Raw genomic sequence first — 18,713 nt, 5'->3', positions numbered from 1 at the left:
GGGAGACAGTGTTTGATTGGGATGTTTTAAATGTGCATGTGATGTTTCCTACAACATGTGAGCATCAAAACAACAAGTTTAACTTAAATCAAATAAATATCACAGAGCAAATATAGGCTACATACATCTCCTTAATATTCACATACATACATCTGCTAATTATACATATATCTCCTTATTTTAAAGCATCTCCTGGGTAAGTGAAGACCAGGTGACGGTGCTGGTCTAGTGATGTCCCTGATCCCGGTGCAGCAGAACAGCAGTGATTTCAGTGACCTCAGGTGTTCTCAGGTCACTGCAGCTCCATGCGCAGTGAACACAGAGCCGACAGGTACTCGTCATTGTCTCCGTCACAGCCCAGAGCTTTCTCATACAAGTCAGCAGCTGCCTTCTTGTGGCCTTCAGCTTTGGCCACCACAGCGAGCAGAGCGTAGGCCTTTCCATCGGTCTTGTCCGCAGAGAGACGTCTGTCTGCGATCTGCTTCAGCTTCTGGAGTAAAAACACATGAACACTGGTTTATTTTCAGCTGGTGACATGACAGTTACATTGGACCATGTCCACACCACCAGGTGTTGGAGACTGTCCAGTCGCCACATGGAGACAAAGTCCCCCCCTCCTTAACAAGAGAGACTGTTTGTGGACCAGTGGATGACACATTAAGAAAGACACTACTGCTTCACCTGACTGGGTTGGTTTTGTAAAAAGGTAAAAGCTTCTGTGGCAGTTGGACACACTTCCTGACAGACCTTTACAGCTGTGTAAATGGTCTGTATTTATATAGCGCTTTTCTACCTGAAACGATACCCAAAGCGCTTTACAGTACATCATATTCACCCATTCACACACACGTTCACACACTGATGGCAGAAGCTGCCATGCAAGGCGCAAACCACGACCCATCAGGAGCAAGGTGGGTAAGGTGTCTTGCCCAAGGACACTACGGCAGCAACTGGGACAGAGCGGGATTTGAACCGCCAACCCTCTGATCATTGGACAACCCGCTCTACCACCTGAGCCACTGCCGCCAGTGTGTGTCGTTCACTTTCTGGGGAACCTGATTCTCACCTTAGCACATTTTTTGAACTCCCATGTCTTGGATGTTATCAGCAGACCCTGTTGTGTGGAGGAAACAGAACACAGACCAATGTTAGGTTCAGAGAAACCAGGCAACAAAAAGTTATCCTGCATATGTTGAACTTGCTTCATAGTCCAGACCTCTGACCTTCACACCAGGCACCTGAGTCAGCCTCAACCAAAGGTCAGATTATCCGTAGTAATGATACGTTCGGTTTGTGGAGGTAGGTGCGTAGTGTGAATTATTTGATGTATTAGCCACAAATATATACACCTACCTGGGTGTAATGATCAATTGCCACTGCCTGCTTTTTGGTGTGATAGTTATGAAAGTCAGCATAGCGTTGATGAACAATCTGACAATCACTCTTCTCTGACTCTGGCTTAATCTTAAAGGCCTTCTGGAACAGCTCCTCAGCCCTGAAAGAGATGATGATGAGTCCAAGAAAAGAAAGACAGAACCAGACAGAGGGACAGACTGACGGTACCTTTTGAAGTCCTTTTCCTCTCCATACATCAGGGCCAGATCAGCAGTCGCAAGGATAAATGAAGGCTTTAACTTGACGGCTTCATCAAGGTGTTGAATAGAGAGACGCCTCCACTGCTTCACTTCTAGTGTGGTGCAATAAAAGGAAGATCAGATTAATAGAGTTTCTATGGCAGAACAAAGTGCTTTTAGACCTATATAATGTATATGCGTGTATACTTTGGTTGTTGTATGGCCTCTTGGTCTGTTCAGCAATCTTCTTGTTCATGTAGCACAGAGCGAGCTGGTGGTGGAGGAAGGCTGACTGACTCGTCCTCTCCAGTGCTTTCTTCAGCAGCTCAATGGACTGCTCAGTTTCACCCTGTCACATGTACAGATTGTTTAAGGTCAGGAAGAATATTTCAACCACCAGATCAGAGAAGTCATGAGTCAAGAGTCATGTGCCCAGTTAAGGGCAATCAGAACCCCTCGTCAAGGTTAATGAGGTTGTTCAGCATCTGGATGCTTCGGGAATATCCCATCTGTCCTGGGCAGCATCAGGACCAGGACTTAATGGATATTCTCTTAAGCCTGCTGCCAATATCACTAGGTTTAGAAATAATTTCTGACCAACCTGATTACGTAGGTACTTGGCAATGTACCGAGTGACGCGAGGGTTGTCAGGTTCGGTTCTCAGTGCTTTCTCTACAAGTGTTTCAGCCTCTTGTTTTTTCTGGTAGGCCGCCATCTTCAGAGCCAGCATGGCCATCAGGACCCCATCATCAGGGTTGATTTCCAGAGCTTTGCAGAGCTGCTTGGTGGCTGGGGACTGGGATTTCTTGGATCTTTTTGAACCTGGCTGTAAATGAGATTGTGATCAGTTTATTGTTTCAAGTTCTTGGACTGAGACATTTTCAAAGAAAACTTGAGTCACTGGGTACGTTTACATGGACAGTTTCAATCGGTTTCAGAAAGGTTTGGAAGACCAAACCGATTGAAAATACTTAATGTAAACACCTCAAACCGTTTCAATTACTCCAAACCGGTTGAAATTCCAACCAGATTGAAGGGGTGGTTTAAACCTTTTCTAAAGAGATCTGTCTGTCATGTATACACTTGAAACGGGTTGATCCCTGGCTGCATTCGTTCAGGACTTATACGTACGCACGCACGCTTGAGCACGTACGAGCCGTGCCTGCCTGGCTGTCACTCAAGTGAAAATGTCCGTGTAATATGGGAAAATGTCGAGCAAGAAATTTCATAACGGACTGGCGGGTCATACAGAAGTTCTGTTTCCACTTGGTGTCCGAAAAAGTCATGCAGAGAGAGAGAGGAGGAGGAGGAGGAAACGGTGCGTCACCGATGTTGTGCCGAAAAGACACTGACTGCCCTGGCAGTCGTTTTTCTGCAGGTAGACTCTTTTCGGCACAACACCGGCGGCGCACCGCTTCCTCCTCCTCCTCCTCTTCCTCCTCCTCCTCCTCCTCCTCCTCCTCCTCCTCCTCTCTCTGCATGAATTTTCAGACACCAAGTGGAAAGACGCTCTCTCTTCTTTTCCTGCTAAAATGAGGAACATGCCACGCTGCTGTTTAATACAGAGAAATATTATAACAGCAAAGACTGCGCTCAACAAACGATGTATTTCGGCACAGCTGTAGCACTTCCATAATCAATACTGTTGTAACCATAGTAACGCAATCACTCACGGCTGCGGGCACATTCGAAGCGTTTGTTTCGTCGGCGCATGTAAACACCCAACCAGTTTACTTTGTAACCCATGTATACGCTCAAGCTGAAATCTTCAAACAGATTGATTTAAACCAAACCTTTCTGAAACCGTTTGAAACTCTCCATGTAAACGTACCCACTGAAACTTTAATTGACCCTTAAGTGTTTGAAATCATCTGTAATGGATGCTCCCACTGAATGTGCAACTTTGGTTCAGCCAAGAGCTTCAGGCTTTAGTTTCCTTTAGCAACTCACTTTTTCTGTGCGATAAAGTGCGATAGCAAGGCCAGCATTTGACTCGTTGTCATCAGGCTGCAGCTCCAATGCTTTGTGGAAAAGGTCAATGGCTTTGTCGTAGTAAGACCTTGAAAACTTAATGTAGGTCCAGGCCTTCTCTCCGTACACCTCTGGATGGAGATCTGAGGAACCGCCAGTAGGAAACTCGGACTGTTGAGAGAAGGAAGAGTGAGTGACTTGGACAGAGTTGAATCTGGAGCTGATACGAGTTCTCATAGAGCAGCGTCTGGATGCTCACCAGGATGTCATCGACCTTCTGACAGTAGCTTTCTGACTCTTTGTTGTGTCCAGTGTGGTACTTCAGCCAGGCCAGGTCTCCATAAATCACAATGAGCCGCTTCTCGCTCTCCTCGCCATAACACTCTCTGGTCTTCTCCTCTGATTGGGTAAGAAGTGACTCTGCCTCCTCTGGTTGATCCTCGAGATACCTGAGGAGAGACATTTTCCACATGATGGTGTTCACTTCAGTTTAAAGTTTCACTGTTGAGTACGTACAGAAAGTGAACACATCATAAATCAAAGTCAAGTCAAAGTCAAAAGTACTTTATCTTTCCGTTAGGAACTTTGTTGTAGAAGGAGTCATACCCAACACAATGATACCACACATTCCTACATACCACACATACTCACGTACTCACAACAATGGTTAAAAAGACACATAGAAAGATAAAAAATAACACCGGAGTCAGGAGCTTTTGAAAGAACCCACTCTTAGAACCTGGGTTCTTCCTCCCTGAGTCAGGACTCAGATACGCCGACTGATGCAGCTGATGCTGTTTTGGTGTCTAAAAGAAAAGCTCATATCTACACATCACCGCTCTAAAAACAGAAGTGTCCCATTCAGGTTTTAGAAAAATAAGCTCCTACACAACTCTCAACTCTCTTTATGTAGTTGAATGCTGGATATTTTAGCTACTGTACCTGACGTAAGCCAAGAAACTGTAGGAACGAGCCACAGAATATCGCTGTCCCAGCTGAAGCTCTATGTGGTCTTGGAGTCGAATGCTGAGGTTTTCCAGATCCAGGTCGTCCTTCTTCAGATCCCAGGTGAAGCGACTCTGCAACTGAAGAAGTCTGGAGTGTAGAGTGCTGCAGGAATCACTGGAAGAGACAAACATCATGGAGTTGTCAAGCCATGGGCACACAACTGTCAGTTTAACTCTTAATTTATTCTTGTTTAAACAGCACAGGAGGCAGTGGTCAGCTCTGTTACCACCGAGCAGGAAGGTCCTGGGATTGACTGACTGAACTTGCCATTGGCCTACGTCAGTTGGGATTTTCTCCAGCCTGTCAGGTTCCACAAACATAGACCAGCTCCTCAGATGTTGCCTCTTTTTGAGTTCTTTGTTTACCAAGCAGTAAAGACAGAAAGGAGTTGTTGGTCTCAGATACACCTTCTGCAAGGCCATGCAGTGAGGTTTCCTCTTGCCTCCGTCAGCAGCCCCAGCCTCATTCTGGGCTCTGGTCAAGATGCCAGTCCCCTGCACTCCCCACCCTAGTGTTTGATTGCCCCTCCTGTGTTTCATTTCTCCCTTGTGTATTTTACCCAAGTGTTTTCTCAGGAAACGATACTGATGGTGTTAAAGGTCTGGGAGTGTGTAACTACACTGTGTTGGCAGTACTCCAAGGGCGGATCTGCAAATTAAGTGACATCACTGCAAAAGTCTGTAGTTTCAGAGAGAACGAAGTGCACGTTTACAGCCTGTTATAAATCTTCGTGCTCTATGATAAACCATGTCCAACATCCGTAAAGCTGGCAGAGCACTCATGTAAATGATGTCACCAGGATCAAGAAGAGGCAACAAGCTGTTTCCTGGCATTCAACTAAAAACACAACTTTTGAATTTTTACTTAATTCAGAAGGATTAAAGTGACACTGAAGAGAAAGGTTTTCATCAACTGAGATGCCTTGGGATCTATAGAGGGTGTTGTGGGATGAACAGAAAACTGCTTGTTTCTATTAGACAACACTCCCTTTGTTTTGTTTCCATTTAGCTCCATTTTGAGAACAAGTGTGACTGAACAGCATCAAACTACAGACACCCAAAAACAACTGGATCCTAAAGAAAAGCCTGTTCACTGAAGTGCTTCAGATCTAATATTTAAAACCAACAGGGTTTTAAGTTTCCCAAACAAGGTGGACATTAAAATATCAATTAATCCTGTAATGGATTAAAACTCTGATCATCTGCAGTGAACCTTTAATTCTTCACCTTTATATAAAAAAAGAGACATTCAGGGACCGTCAGAAACATTAATAACCCACTAACACTATACACTGCTGTGCTTTTATTTGTTAGTTTGAGTGAAGTAAACTCACCTCATGATGAAACAATCAGTTAAGATTCAGCTGCAAAACAGAAAACACCCAAACCAGGTCTGAAGCTGATGATGAGCAGGAGAGTTATGGACCCAGCTGCTTCATCAGCTCAGAGACGTCACAGAAACTGAGACCTAAGTCCGGACAAAGTAACGAAACTGAAACTATGTGGTGATGCATTCACTGTCCTCTCTGAAATCATGTAAAGGGGAGAGTTGGAATACTTGATGTTAATTTACCAGAGAGAGAACCCTGTTTGTTTTGTTCAGAGTGAATGCTGTCTCATGTTGTCCTGAGGAAACCTTTTATCTCTGACTGTCACCACCCTCCACATGTCATTTGGAAAATAATAAAAAAAAATAATAATAATAATACGTTTATTACTAAGTTCATTGCAAAAGGTTAAGTGTGATAAAAAAAATTTAAAAAACAGACACCCCTACATGTATTTTTTTGTTTTTGTTTTGTTGTTTCTTAAAGTGTGATTTAGGAGCTGATTTCATTGTCCTCTCCTTGTTGTAGTGTTAGTACGATACTCCAACATGCCAGTAGGGGGCGCCCTGCACCTGTGAGGAATCTAAAAACCCATAGAGGCAGACACTGCAGAATAAATCCTGTAGTAGAGCTGAAGTTTTCTGCAGACATACAGGTGGGTTAATATTCCTCCGAAGTAGCCTACATTATCCTAAACGAGTGACAAGAGTGTAGAAATGTAATTTAGAGCTGAGTAGTTTGGTAGTAATGTGTGAAATGAAGATGTTCTGCTGTTGGCTGAAATGCTAGGTTGCTGGATCTGTTGCTAACTGCCAATGTAAAATGTGGTACAATGGAAATGCTACTGAGACACGTAAGGGGTTTGTTTGTTTTCTTATGTTAATGAAACTGAAAAGATATATAAGGGTTAATACGGAGATTTCACATCACATTGAACTGCTTTCCTTTATGTTTCATGTGTGATTATTACTTTAACTGTAGACTTAGCTGGAGTTATACCTCTGACAGTCACATTTATGCTCATTGTTGAATGTTTTAAATATATTTGAGTGTGCCTTGTTATGGCAGAGTAAATCCTGCTGTAGAGCTGAACTGATGCTAAAGTTTTCTGCCTCTTTGCTCATACATACAGTGGCAGCAGGGTTTCTGACTTTTTCTATCACTGTCACATGACCATGACATCATTAATGGTGGACTTCCTGTCCAGGTGTCCAGTGGAGATGTTTGACCTTCAACTCCCCGGCTGCTTCGTCCAAACCAATCAGAGCCAGCTCCCCTCGTGTCAGTGGCAGAGGCCGTGGTTTCACCTTTACGTGACTCCAGGTAAACAACAACAGTAACAGCAGCTTGAACATTTGATCCTGAACCACAGAAATTCATCACAACTCAACCCAACAACTATATGTGGAGAAAAAAGACACAACATGGAGGCAGTGCCATGGCAACAGCAATGTTTATCTGAGGTCATGTGATAGTGAGAGACAGTGTTTGATTGGGATGTTTTAAATGTGCATGTGATGTTTCCTACAACATGTGAGCATCAAAACGACAGGTTTAACTTCAGTCAAATAAATATCACAGAGCAAATATAGGCTACATACATCTCCTTCACACACCTATTTAATATACAAACATCTGCTAATTATACATATATTTCCTTATATATTCATTATCATCTCCTGGGTAAGTGAAGGAGACCAGGTAACGGTGCTGGTCCAGTGATGTCCCTGATCCTGGTGCAGCAGAACAGCAGTGGTTCCAGTGACCTCAGGTCTTATCAGGTCACTGCAGCTCCATGCGCAGTGAACACAGAGCCGACAGGTACTCGTCATTGTCTCCGTCACAGCCCAGAGCTTTTTCATACAAGTCAGCAGCCTCCTTCTTGTCGCCTTCAGCTTTGGCCACCACAGCGAGCAGAGCGTAGGCCTTTCCATCGGCCTTGTCCTCAGAGAGACGTCTGTCTGCGATCTGCTTCAGCATCTGGAGTAAAAAGACATGAACACTGGTTTATTTTCAGCTGGTGACATGATGTCCACACCACCAGGTGTTGGAGACTGTCCAGTCGCCACATGAAGACAAAGTCGCCCCCCTCCCCAACAGGAACGATCAGACTGTTTGTGGACCAGTGGATGACACATTGAGAAACACACTACTGCTTCACCTGACTTGGTTGCTTTTGTAAAAAGGTAAAAGCCTCTGTGTCAGTTGGACACACTTCCTGACAGACCTTTACAGCTGTGTGTCGTTCACTTTCTGGGGAACCAGATTCTCACCTTAGCACATCTTTTGAACTCCCATGTCTTGGATGTTATCAGCAGTCCCTGTTGTGTGGAGGAAACAGAACACAGACCAATGTTAGGTTCAGTGAAACCAGACAACAAAAACTTATCATGCATATGTTGAACTTGCTTCATAGTCCAGACCTCTGACCTTCACACCAGGCACCTGAGTCGGCCTCAACCAAATGTCTAAGCTCGCTTTGCTCCTGACGTCCTCAGGATTGGTTGGACACAATATTTTCTTTCTCTCTTTTTATTTTTTGACATGTGAGGACCACTAAGTCATCCTCACTGCGTGATGACTTTTGTCTCCCTTTCCGAAGTTTGGAACACAATATAAAACCGCATGGTAATAAAACGCATCAGACTCAGTTTGTAAGACGTCTGTGCATAACGTTTTTTTGTTGGGTGACGCGTTTAAAAGAACGCATACAAAGAAAAGTGACTCAGTGTGCAAAGGCCTTTAGCTGGACACATGTAGATAAACACCTACCTGGGTGTAATGTTCAATCGCCACTGGCTGCTGTTTGGTGTGATGGTGATGAAAGTCAGCATAGCACCGATGGGCGAATTGCCAAATGCTCTTCTCTGACTCTGACTTAATCATCTTCAAGGCCTGCTGGAACAGCTCCTCAGCCCTGAAAGAGATGATGATGAGTCCAAGAAAAGAAGACAAAACCAAGACAGAACCAGACAGAAGGACAGACAGTACCTGCTAAAGTCCTTTTCCTCTCCATACATCAGGGCCAGATCAGCAGTCGCAAGAATAAATGAAGACCTTATCTTGACAGCTTTCTTAAGGTGTTGAATAGTGAGATCCCTCCACTGCTTCACTTCTAGTGCAATAAAAGGTAAATCCGATTAATGGAGTTTCTATGGCAGGGCAAAGTACTAAGGCATGTGTGTGTACAGGCACGTGCACACATAGGGCCCAAAGGGTGCTTGAGCCCCTGCCCTTTTTGCCTCATATTAAAAAGTGCCCTTTTTTTTTCATTTTTTTTTTCAATAAATGCATTCCTGTTGTGCATGAGGATGTAAACAACCGCGCTGTAAAAATGCCACGGTTATCTACCGTACGCATTTCCTTGTAATACACACGGTATTGTGTATGTACGTTGGTGTGTGTGTTGTCCGCTCTGTCCCTCACTGAGGGGCCGGGCTTCCCCGCGGTGCGCGCTCTCTCACATGCACGTCGAGAGAGAGAGAGAGAAGTAGAGGCTGCTGCCTCATCGATAACCCGCACATAGATGAGACGTGACAGTGGAGCGACTTGTGTCGAATCTTGTGAGTTATAAATCCACCAACATCACTTCCTTGTCGGTTCTGACAAGTCGCCGTCCACTTATTCAACGAGCTTAATATGAGTCATATTTCAGAAAAGCGCTCATTTGTGTTTGTTTAGCTAACTGCTTGTTAAGAATAAGCCCCACCCCGTCCTCTGTCTAACATCACCTGAATGTAGTGAACAGCAGCAACAGGAGGAATCACTCACTCAGCTTGATTTCACTGACTATTTAAATTTGTTTCCAGATATTGAGTTACTGGTAATTGTGACTTTGCTGTGGTAAATATTGCTGCTGTTCTGAAATATGCACAGTAGCAGTCACAGTAGTCATTTCTTGGTTTTGTGTGTGTAGCCTGTAGGCTTAGCCTACTTCTATTTTGCACTTGCACATGAATTTTTTTTCTTCTGCAAGCCATGTTAATGTGCACCCAATACCATATTAGCCTCAGCCTACCAGTTCAGAAGTCATGACTCTGCAGTCCTGAAGGCGTGCAGGCTTTCTCTACCGACTAAATAGTAACTGTAATTTATTTTAATGTATTTATTTTGATATTAAGGCCTAAAAAAAAATGTACATACTGCCCTTTTCTGATGTTGAGCCCCTGCCCCTCTATAGTCATGTGCACGTCCCTGTGTGTGTATACTTTGGTTGTCGTTGGGCTTCTTGGTCTTTTCAGCAATCATCATCTTCTTGTAGCACAGAGCGAGCTGGTGGTGGAGGAAGGATGACTGACTCGTCCTCTTCAGTGCTTTCTTCAGCAGCTCAATGGACTGCTCAGTTTCACCCTGTCACATGGGCACAGATATACAGATTGTTTAAGGTCAGGAAGAATATTTCAACCACCAGTTCAGAGAAAAAGGACAGAGTCAGACCGAGGGTTGGAAATATGGTTTATGATTATTCTGACCTACCTGATAACGTAGGTACTTGGCAATGTACCGGGTGACATAAGGGTTGTCAGGTTCGGTCCTCAGTGCTTTCTCTACAAGGTTTCTGGCCATGATTGGGTTTTTATGGCACTCCGTCATCTTCAGAGCCAGCATGGACATCAGGACAGCATTATCAGGGTTGATGTTCAGAGCTCTGCGGAGCTGCTTGGTGGCCGGAGACTCTTCAGAGGATTCCTGGAATGTTTCTGAACCTGACTGTAAATGAGATTGTAATTAGCTAAATTGTTTTAAAAGCAAAACTTTAATTATTTAGTATGAATAATGAATCATCTCTAACCGGTATCGGTTCCAAGGAACCAGGTATTGACATCGTATTGATCTAAATGTGAAAAGTACCCATCCCTAGTAACCACTAATGGATCCTCCCACTCAATGTGCAACTTTGGTTCAGCCAAGAGTTTCAGGTTTTAGTTTCCTTCAGCAACTTACTGTTTCTATGCGATAAAGTGCGATAGCAAGGCCAGCATTCAACTCGTTGTCATCAGGCTGCAGCTCCAATGCTTTGCGGAAACAGTCGATGGCTTCGTCGTAGTAAGACCTCGAAAACTTAAGGTAGGTCCAGGCCTTCTCTCCGTACACCTCTGGGTGGAGATCTGTGGAACCGCCAGTTGGAAACTTGGACTGTTGACAGAAGGAAGAGTGAGTGACTTGGACAGAGTTGAATCTGGAGCTGATACGAGTTCTCATAGAGCAGCGTCTGGATGCTCATCAGGATGTCATCGACCTTCTGACAGTAGCTTTCTGACTCTTCGCAGTGTCCAGTGTGGTACTTCAGCCAGGCCAGGTCTCCATACGTCACAATGAGCCGCTTCTCGCTCTCCTCGCCATAAAACTGTCTGGTACTCTTCTCTGATTGGGTGAGAAGTGACTCAGCCTCCTCTGGTTGATCCTGGAGATACCTGAGGAGAGACATTTTCCACATGATGGTGTTTACAAGTTTTACTTTAGTTTAAATAGTCTTGAGAATGTACAGTAAGTTAACACATCCGAAATAAAGATATTTTAGCTACTGTACCTGACGTAAGCCAAGAAGCTGAAGGAGCGAGCCCCAGAACCATCCTGCCACAGCTGAAGCTCTAGGTCGTCCTGGAGTCGAATGCTGAGGTTTTCCAGATCCAGGTCGTCCTTCTTCAGATCCCAGGTGAAGCGACTCTGCAGCCGAAGAAGTCTGGAGTGTAGAGTGCTGCAGGAATCACTGGAAGAGACAAACATCATGGAGTTGGCAAGCCATGGGCACACAACTGTCGGGTTAACTCTCATTTATTCTTGTTTAAACAGCACAGGAGGCAGTGGTCAGCACTGTTACCACTGAGCAGGAAGGTCCTGGATTTGACTGACTGAACCCTGCCATTGGCCTGTGTCAGTTGGGATTTTCTCCAGCCTGTCTGCATGTGGGTCAGGTTCCAGAAACATAGACCAGACCTCAGATGTTGACTCTTTTTGAGTTCTTTGTTTATTAAGCAGTAAAGACAGAAAGGAGTTGTTGGTCTCAGATACACCTTCTGCAAGGCCATGCAGTGAGGTTTCCTCTTGCCTCCGTCAGCAGCCCCAGCCTCATTCTGGGCTCTGGTCAAGATGCCAGTCCTCTGCACTCCCCAGCTCTGATGTGACTCAGCCCCCGGTCTCCTGGTTCCTGCCTGGTGCCCAGCAGTCCCGAGATCTGTCTCATTGGTTCTGACTCCCATCTCCAGTGTCCAGCCAGTGTTGATTTGGCACCATGTCAGTCCGATGCCTCGATGCTTTCACCTTCGGTGGTCTCGGCTGACTCTCCCAGACGGACTTCATGTCCATCTGACCGGCGGTCCTCCAGTATCTTCATGGCCAGCTTCCCCGCTGGCCTCCAGAGTCTTGGTCTTCTTGTTCTACGTGGTTCTTGTTGTCTTTCCCTTGTGTTCCTCCTCTAAACTTTCACCACCCACCCTTGTCAGTGTTGGTCTTCTGGTAGGATGCCTGGAATCCAACCCTTAGGGGGGGTGTTATGGTTTGTCCCTTGTTCCCTGTTTATTTTGAAGGTCCTTGTCTCTTGCCTCCCTGTGGTCTTCTTCCTGTCATCACCTCATGTGTCAAGGTGTGGAGGCTGATGCACACCTAAAAAATCTTAAAAAACAGGTGCGTTGGAGCATAGGTTAGGAGTGAACAAAGGAAAAAAGGGTCTCCCGCACACTGTCAAGGCACTTGCAAAAGACTTTAATAAAACAAACAACATTTCGGTCCACAGGACCTTTTTCAAGCAGAGATCACCTCATGTGTCTCACCTATGTTTGGTTGCCCCTCCTGTGTTTCATTTCTCCCTTGTGTATTTTTTTTTTTGTGTATGTTTTCTCATTGCTCTTTGTTGGATCATCTGCGTTTATGCACATTGCCTTTGTGTTCTAGTGTCTGTGTCGGCATTTTGGTCCAGTTCCAGAATAGTAACATAATCTCACTGAGGCAAGAGACCTCAAGAGACATGTTTCAACAGACACACAATTGTTTGCAGACAAACACATGTATTAGTCCAGAACAAACAACATTCAAGTTGAAGTATTGAGTTGGAAAAGATCAATATACTTAAAACCAAAAACAAGAACAAATTTCCAATAAGGTTTTTCCAGATAAATTGAAAATTCCTCATTGGGATCAAGCTGGATAACTCCAGACGATGCTGTAGCAGGTGGAATGGGCGGAGCAGGAAAAGGCTTTTTTGCCAAGTGCTGAGGAAACGATACTGATGGTGTTAAAGGTCTGGGAGTGTAGACTGTAACTATACTATGTTGGCAGTACTCCAAGGATGGATCTACAGGTGAAGTGAGCATCACTGTAAAAGTCTGTATACGTACATATGACAACTAGTTTCAGAGAGAACGAAGTGCACGTTTACAGCCTGTTGTAAATCTTAGTGCTCTATAAATCATGTCCAACATCTGTAAAACTGGCAGAGGAATTTGTGTAAATGACGTCACCGGGATCAGGAAGAGGCTACGAGCTATTTTCCTAACATTCAACTAAAAACACAACTTTTTAATTTTTACTTAATTCAGAAGGATCAAAGTGACACTGAAGAGAAGTGTTCTCATCAACTGAGATGACTTGGGATCTGTGGAGGGTGTTGTGGGATGAACAGAAAACTGCTGGCAACTTGTTTATATTAGACAACACTCCCTTTGTTTTGTTGCCGTTTAGCTCCATTTTGAGAACAAGTGCGACTGAACAGCATCAAACTACAGGCACCCAAAAACAACTGGATCCCAGAGAAAAGCCTGTTCACTGAAGTGCTTCAGATCTAATATTTAAAACCAACAGGGTTTTAAGTTTCCCAAACAAGGTGGACATTAAAATATCAATTAATCCTGTACTGGATTTTTTTTTATTCTTCACCTTTATAAAAGTTCAGTGTTGGAGAAGACTGAACAAACTAATCTGAAGAGACATTTAGGGACCATCAGATTAGACTAATACAATAATAACAATAATACATTGCTGTCCTTTTATTTCTTTGTTTGAGTGAAGTAAACTCACCTCATGATGAAACAATCAGTTAAGATTCAGCTGCAAAACAGAAAACACCCAGACCAGGACTGAAGCTGATGATGAGCAGGAGAGTTATGGACCCGGCTGCTTATGGACCAGTTATGGATCAGCTGAGAGATGTCACAGAAACTGAGACCTACGTTCAGACGAAGAAACAAAACTGAAACTAATTGTCCTCTCTGACATGTTGTAAAGAGAAGAGTTTAATTTGTTTATGTTCATTTATCAGAACGAGAACCCTGTTTGTTTTGCTCAGAGTGAATGCTGTCTCATGCTGTCTTGAGGAAACCTCTTTTCTCCAGAAGGAAACGTATCAGACAGTAATTTGGCTTCCTGTGGTTTGTAGGGGAAAAATCTTCTAGCTGATAAATGTATTTTAGTTTCATGACAGAGTTGCTGTTCAGCTCCTTATTGGCACAAGAATAAAAACTGTCCTGGTATCTTGATGTGCAGGCCTTCAAGTATCTAAAGCACTTTCAAGAGGGCAGAAGAGTGAAGTGGAGGTTGGTGTGATTGATGTTGATGTTGTTATGATGGGATGTAAAGCCCTTTGAGACAAACTGATGGTAAAAATGGGCTATACTAATAAAATTGCCTTGCCTTGCTTTGAGTCTTTTACTACGTTGTTTGCCCGTTGTCGGTATTGGGACCAGTAGATGTCTTTGAGGGGTGAGGGGTGTGTTGGTGTTGGACTGTGTGGTGTTTATTACTCTCATAGGGCATTCCTCTCAGCCTTGGTGCAGCTTCCAAACCACACTAGGATGCTGTGGCTGAAGTCTACAATCCCTGTCCGTTGAAAAACTATTACAACCAGTGAGGTGCAGTGACTGCAACCAACCACTAGATGTCACCGTGCTGCCTTCACAGGCCTTCAGGAACAAACCAGCCCCATCAGTTTCTGCTGGTGTTGGTTTCAACACCAGAGGGCGCAGAGGTCCAGTTCCCCTCCGCCTGCTAAAGACTCCAGTCCTGGACTGACTTCAGCTGTAAGTGAAAGTCTGAAGGTCCAGATGCTGTAAACAACGGGACAACACTTATCCTCCTCTCATGTTATCATGACCACACAGTGTTGTTGACTGCGTCTGGTCTGGGACTGATCATTTACCTTTTACTTTCAACATGCACAAGGTGTGTGAGCGACAGACTGAAAACAACTGTTCTTGGATCAGATCTGACCAAACCATCAGATATTAATCACAAACTACACACAGTTGTGACAAGCAACATTGGACTAATACTGACAGTAAACTGCTCCGTCCATGAACAATAAAGAAACCTGGAGCTCTCTCTGTCTGTGTTAGTTCATTGTAAAAATGAATAATATTAAGTAAATAAACTGTAATTCCTTTATCGTAAGTCAGAGTTGTTTCTGACCTACAATAAGGAGGCAGGAAGGTCTCACTCGCTGACTCACTGATGTTAAGATTTGACAGTGGGCCACAATACACACACACACTCGCACACTTCCAGTAAACATAGAGGCGTGCTCTCTGGCAGTGGTGGAGTCTGTGAGGGCTGGACTGGAAGAGCGCCCCGGGACATGTAACAACCCAACTAACCCATTGACAGAGCAGGAAGGGTGACCCTATAAGGGCGTGGGGGTGGAGTTCGGGGGGTGCGGCCAGTGAGACTTTATAAAAGCCGGTGATGAAACTCTCCGTCGGTAACTAAGCTCTGAACGACTCTGATGGAAGCATGTTTCTGCAGCCGCTCTGGACTTTCTTGCTGGGACACTCCTCCCTGCTGCACTCGCCGTTCTTCCCCGTGCTCTTCTCGGTCGGCATCTACCTGTGCTGCTGCCTGCCCTTCCTGCTGCTGGACCTGCTGTCCGCCCGCTGGGCCGCGGTGCGCCGCTACAAGCTGCAGCCTCAGAGCTCCGTCAGCTGGGACTCGGCCGGGAGCGCCCTGAGTCTGACGCTCTACAACCACCTGGTCTTCATCTTCCCGCTCACCGTGATGCACTGGTACCTGAGGCCGGTGCAGCTGCCGGAGGAAGCCCCGCCCCTCCCCCGGCTGCTGGCCCAGGTGCTGGTCTGCCTCCTGCTCTTCGACTTCCAGAGCTTCGTCTGGCACCTGCTGCACCACAAGGTCCCCTGGCTCTACCGCACCTTCCACAAGGTTTGTTTCATCTCCAAACTCCATCTGTGTTAAATGTATAGTCTGTATGTAAATGTCTGGTCTGATGTTGATGTCTGTTCATGTACGTTAGATGAATTTTTCGTTCTGAGAAACTCCTCGTTGTCCCTTTAGTAAATGAATTGAATTGAATTGATGACCGTCACAATGTCAATGATCTAATAATCTCTCAGATAAACAGAAGATTCACTTATGATCAGTCAATAATCAATGCTCCTCCTCTGCTCCTCAGGTGCACCACACCTTCACCTCCACCTCGGCCCTGACCACCGAGTACTCCGGCGCCTGGGAGACTCTGAGTCTGGGCTTCTTCGCCGCGGCCAACCCGGTGCTGCTGGGCTGCCACCCCCTCACCGAGCTGGCCTTCTTCCTGCTCAACATCTGGCTGTCGGTGGAGGACCACTGTGGCTACGACCTGCCCTGGGCCACACACCGCCTGGTGCCTCTGGGGCTGTACGGGGGCGCGAAGCACCACGACCTGCACCACCTCAAGTCCAGGTGCAACTTCGCCCCCTACTTCACCCACTGGGACCGCCTGGCCGGCACGCTGTGCACGGAATAAGAGTCTGTGGACTGATGAGGACTGAAGCCATGGGGCACTAAAGACTGATTATTACTGTCTGTTTTATTTTCATAGAGGGTATGCACGTGACGTCACAGTACTCAGAAGTCGCTGTGGAACGTCCACTGAGCGGCAAAAAGACGAGTGGCAGAGCCGCCAAAGTTTAAAAACACAGAAAGGAACGAAGGCGGGTGTTGCCGAGGGCAACGTGACGTAAACGCATACCCTCTATATATATATTATATATATGTTATTTATTTATTTACATTCCATTTATTTACATTCCACAACTTCGACTGAGTCTGTTCAAGAATGTATTTCGTTGAAGAAGGATCTGAAGTCAAGAGAAAAATGTTGCACAAGGAGATTTACTGTGACTCTGTACATTTCCTGTGTATTAAATACACAGGTACAGAATATGCATGTGTGTACTGTAGGTATACTGAGTACATGTGTACATGTAAGTACGTGTATGTACGTAGAGAGTGTGTATCGTTGCACCAGCACTGAACCAACACTGTTGTTTTTTTACAGTGTAATTGTGAACAGGAGAAACGTTCATATTGAACAAACCTGTTGCCAGATGTTCTTCACTGAACATTCATGATCTTGTTGTAATAAGCTGCAGGTCAGTGGTTCTCCACCACAGCGCCATTTAAGGTGGATCTGGTTTGTTTAAGGTGGATCAGAGGAAGTGAGATGAGTGATGATGATGAAGATGATGATGAGTGTAGAGTGAAAGTGAAGTGAAAGTGAAGCAGGTGGAGAGGAGGAGGAGCAGAGCGAGAGAAGAAGAGTGTTTGTGTTGTAAAGAGACTGAATAATGTGAAAATAAACTTTGATAAGAAACTTTAAAACTTTCTCTTGTTTATTAATGTATTTTTGATTCTTGGGGAAACAAAGAACCTACGAAGGAGTATTAGGGCCAGCCCAAAAAAATAAAATAACAGCCCAAAAAACAAAAATCCAGTGCAAGGGAAAAAAAAGTCAGGTAAAAAAAAAAAAAAAAAGCCAGCCGGCTCCATGACAGCAGCAGAGTGACAGACAGGCTGCCATAAAAGTGAACAATAAAGCCGATTAACTTTGACTCAATGCCGGAGTATGACAATGAAAAGAAGGAAACTTAAGCGGTACAGTAGGCCTACTTCAGAATCAGCACACGAATCACTTCCGTGTCCAACCCCTGCTGCTAACGTACAGCAATCAGCAATGCATGTTCTTCATTGCTGTCCCCCATATCTATGGCTGCCCCCCCCCCCCCCCCCCCCCCCCCAAAAAAAAAAACAAAACAAACACACATACACAATCATTTATAAGTTACATAGAGACGTTAGATGAGCTAACGTGACTAAATGTGACTGGAGACACCTCCGTGACTAGACCACCGCGATCGGTCTCTGCCTCCTCCTGTACTATTTACAAATACAAATACTATACAGGATACTACAGGATAGACCTATCTCCTCTCCTCCTCTCCTGTAGTATTTGTAGTCTTTAATACTACTACAAATACTACTGCAAGAGCCTGTCTGTCACTCTGCTGCTGTCATGGAGCCGACAGTCGCTTGTCGCTTTGTTGTGGTACGTGGTCAAGCCTGCAGTTTTTTTTGTTTTTTTTACCTGACTTATTTTGTTTTTTGGCTGTTTTTTTTTGTTTTTTTTGGCTGGCCCTAATACTCCTTCATAAGAACCAGGGGCCTCATTTATCATTGTGGATACACTTTTTTTTACACCCTTTTCCCCCCGTTTTGTGCGTACGCAATTTTCTCCGCCAAATTTGGGATTTATCAAACCAAAACCTGACGGGAAAAAGTGCGGACATTTACACCCATTTTGACCCTGGCGTACCGTGATTTAGGCCTTTTTTGAGGAACAGGAGGAATTGGCGACACCGTTGCTGAGTCAGAGAACTGCAGTGTGAGAGGGAGAGAGGAGCGGAGTACATTTAGAAGAGCACAGTAGGATTTTATGGAAGTAATTGTGGTAGTGGTGGACCGTTGATGCTGGCAATCCAACCCGCTCTATAATAACACTAGGCTCTATGTTAATTGATAAACAGAGCGGATTGAGGATTTTGCTTTTTTGCTTTTACACACTCTAGTGTGACGTC

General features: G+C 44.9%; 3 protein-coding genes across 3 annotated transcripts; 1 reads left to right on the top strand and 2 right to left on the bottom strand.

The window, feature by feature from the left end:
• Window positions 1–226: 226 nt before the first annotated feature.
• Window positions 227–6,000, bottom strand: LOC311002851 (interferon-induced protein with tetratricopeptide repeats 5-like). The gene is made up of 10 exons (XM_083994406.1): window positions 5,887–6,000; window positions 4,488–4,667; window positions 3,805–3,994; window positions 3,525–3,716; window positions 2,176–2,400; window positions 1,782–1,923; window positions 1,564–1,687; window positions 1,354–1,495; window positions 1,067–1,114; window positions 227–490 (listed from the first exon to the last, which is right to left on the bottom strand). Exons 1-10 carry the CDS (start codon window positions 5,889–5,891, stop codon window positions 293–295), a joined length of 1,446 nt encoding a protein of 481 aa, XP_083850532.1. The 5' UTR covers window positions 5,892–6,000; the 3' UTR covers window positions 227–292.
• Window positions 6,001–7,642: 1,642 nt separating this feature from the next.
• On the bottom strand, window positions 7,643–13,958 carry LOC311003107 (interferon-induced protein with tetratricopeptide repeats 5-like). Its single transcript, XM_083994792.1, has 11 exons — window positions 13,894–13,958; window positions 11,487–11,590; window positions 11,411–11,454; window positions 11,105–11,284; window positions 10,825–11,016; window positions 10,357–10,590; window positions 10,089–10,230; window positions 8,872–8,995; window positions 8,653–8,797; window positions 8,154–8,201; window positions 7,643–7,860 (listed from the first exon to the last, which is right to left on the bottom strand). The coding sequence occupies exons 1-11, from the start codon at window positions 13,896–13,898 to the stop codon at window positions 7,663–7,665; spliced, it is 1,416 nt and encodes a 471-aa protein (XP_083850918.1). The 5' UTR covers window positions 13,899–13,958; the 3' UTR covers window positions 7,643–7,662.
• Window positions 13,959–15,590: 1,632 nt separating this feature from the next.
• On the top strand, window positions 15,591–17,404 carry ch25h (cholesterol 25-hydroxylase). Its single transcript, XM_083993638.1, has 2 exons — window positions 15,591–16,023; window positions 16,274–17,404. Exons 1-2 carry the CDS (start codon window positions 15,601–15,603, stop codon window positions 16,601–16,603), a joined length of 753 nt encoding a protein of 250 aa, XP_083849764.1. The 5' UTR covers window positions 15,591–15,600; the 3' UTR covers window positions 16,604–17,404.
• Window positions 17,405–18,713: the final 1,309 nt, after the last annotated feature.

This window comes from Trachurus trachurus, assembly GCF_905171665.1.
Source record: "Trachurus trachurus genome assembly, chromosome: 19".
Taxonomy (NCBI): Eukaryota; Metazoa; Chordata; class Actinopteri; order Carangiformes; family Carangidae; genus Trachurus; species Trachurus trachurus.
This window is presented reverse-complemented; position numbering and strand designations above follow the sequence as displayed.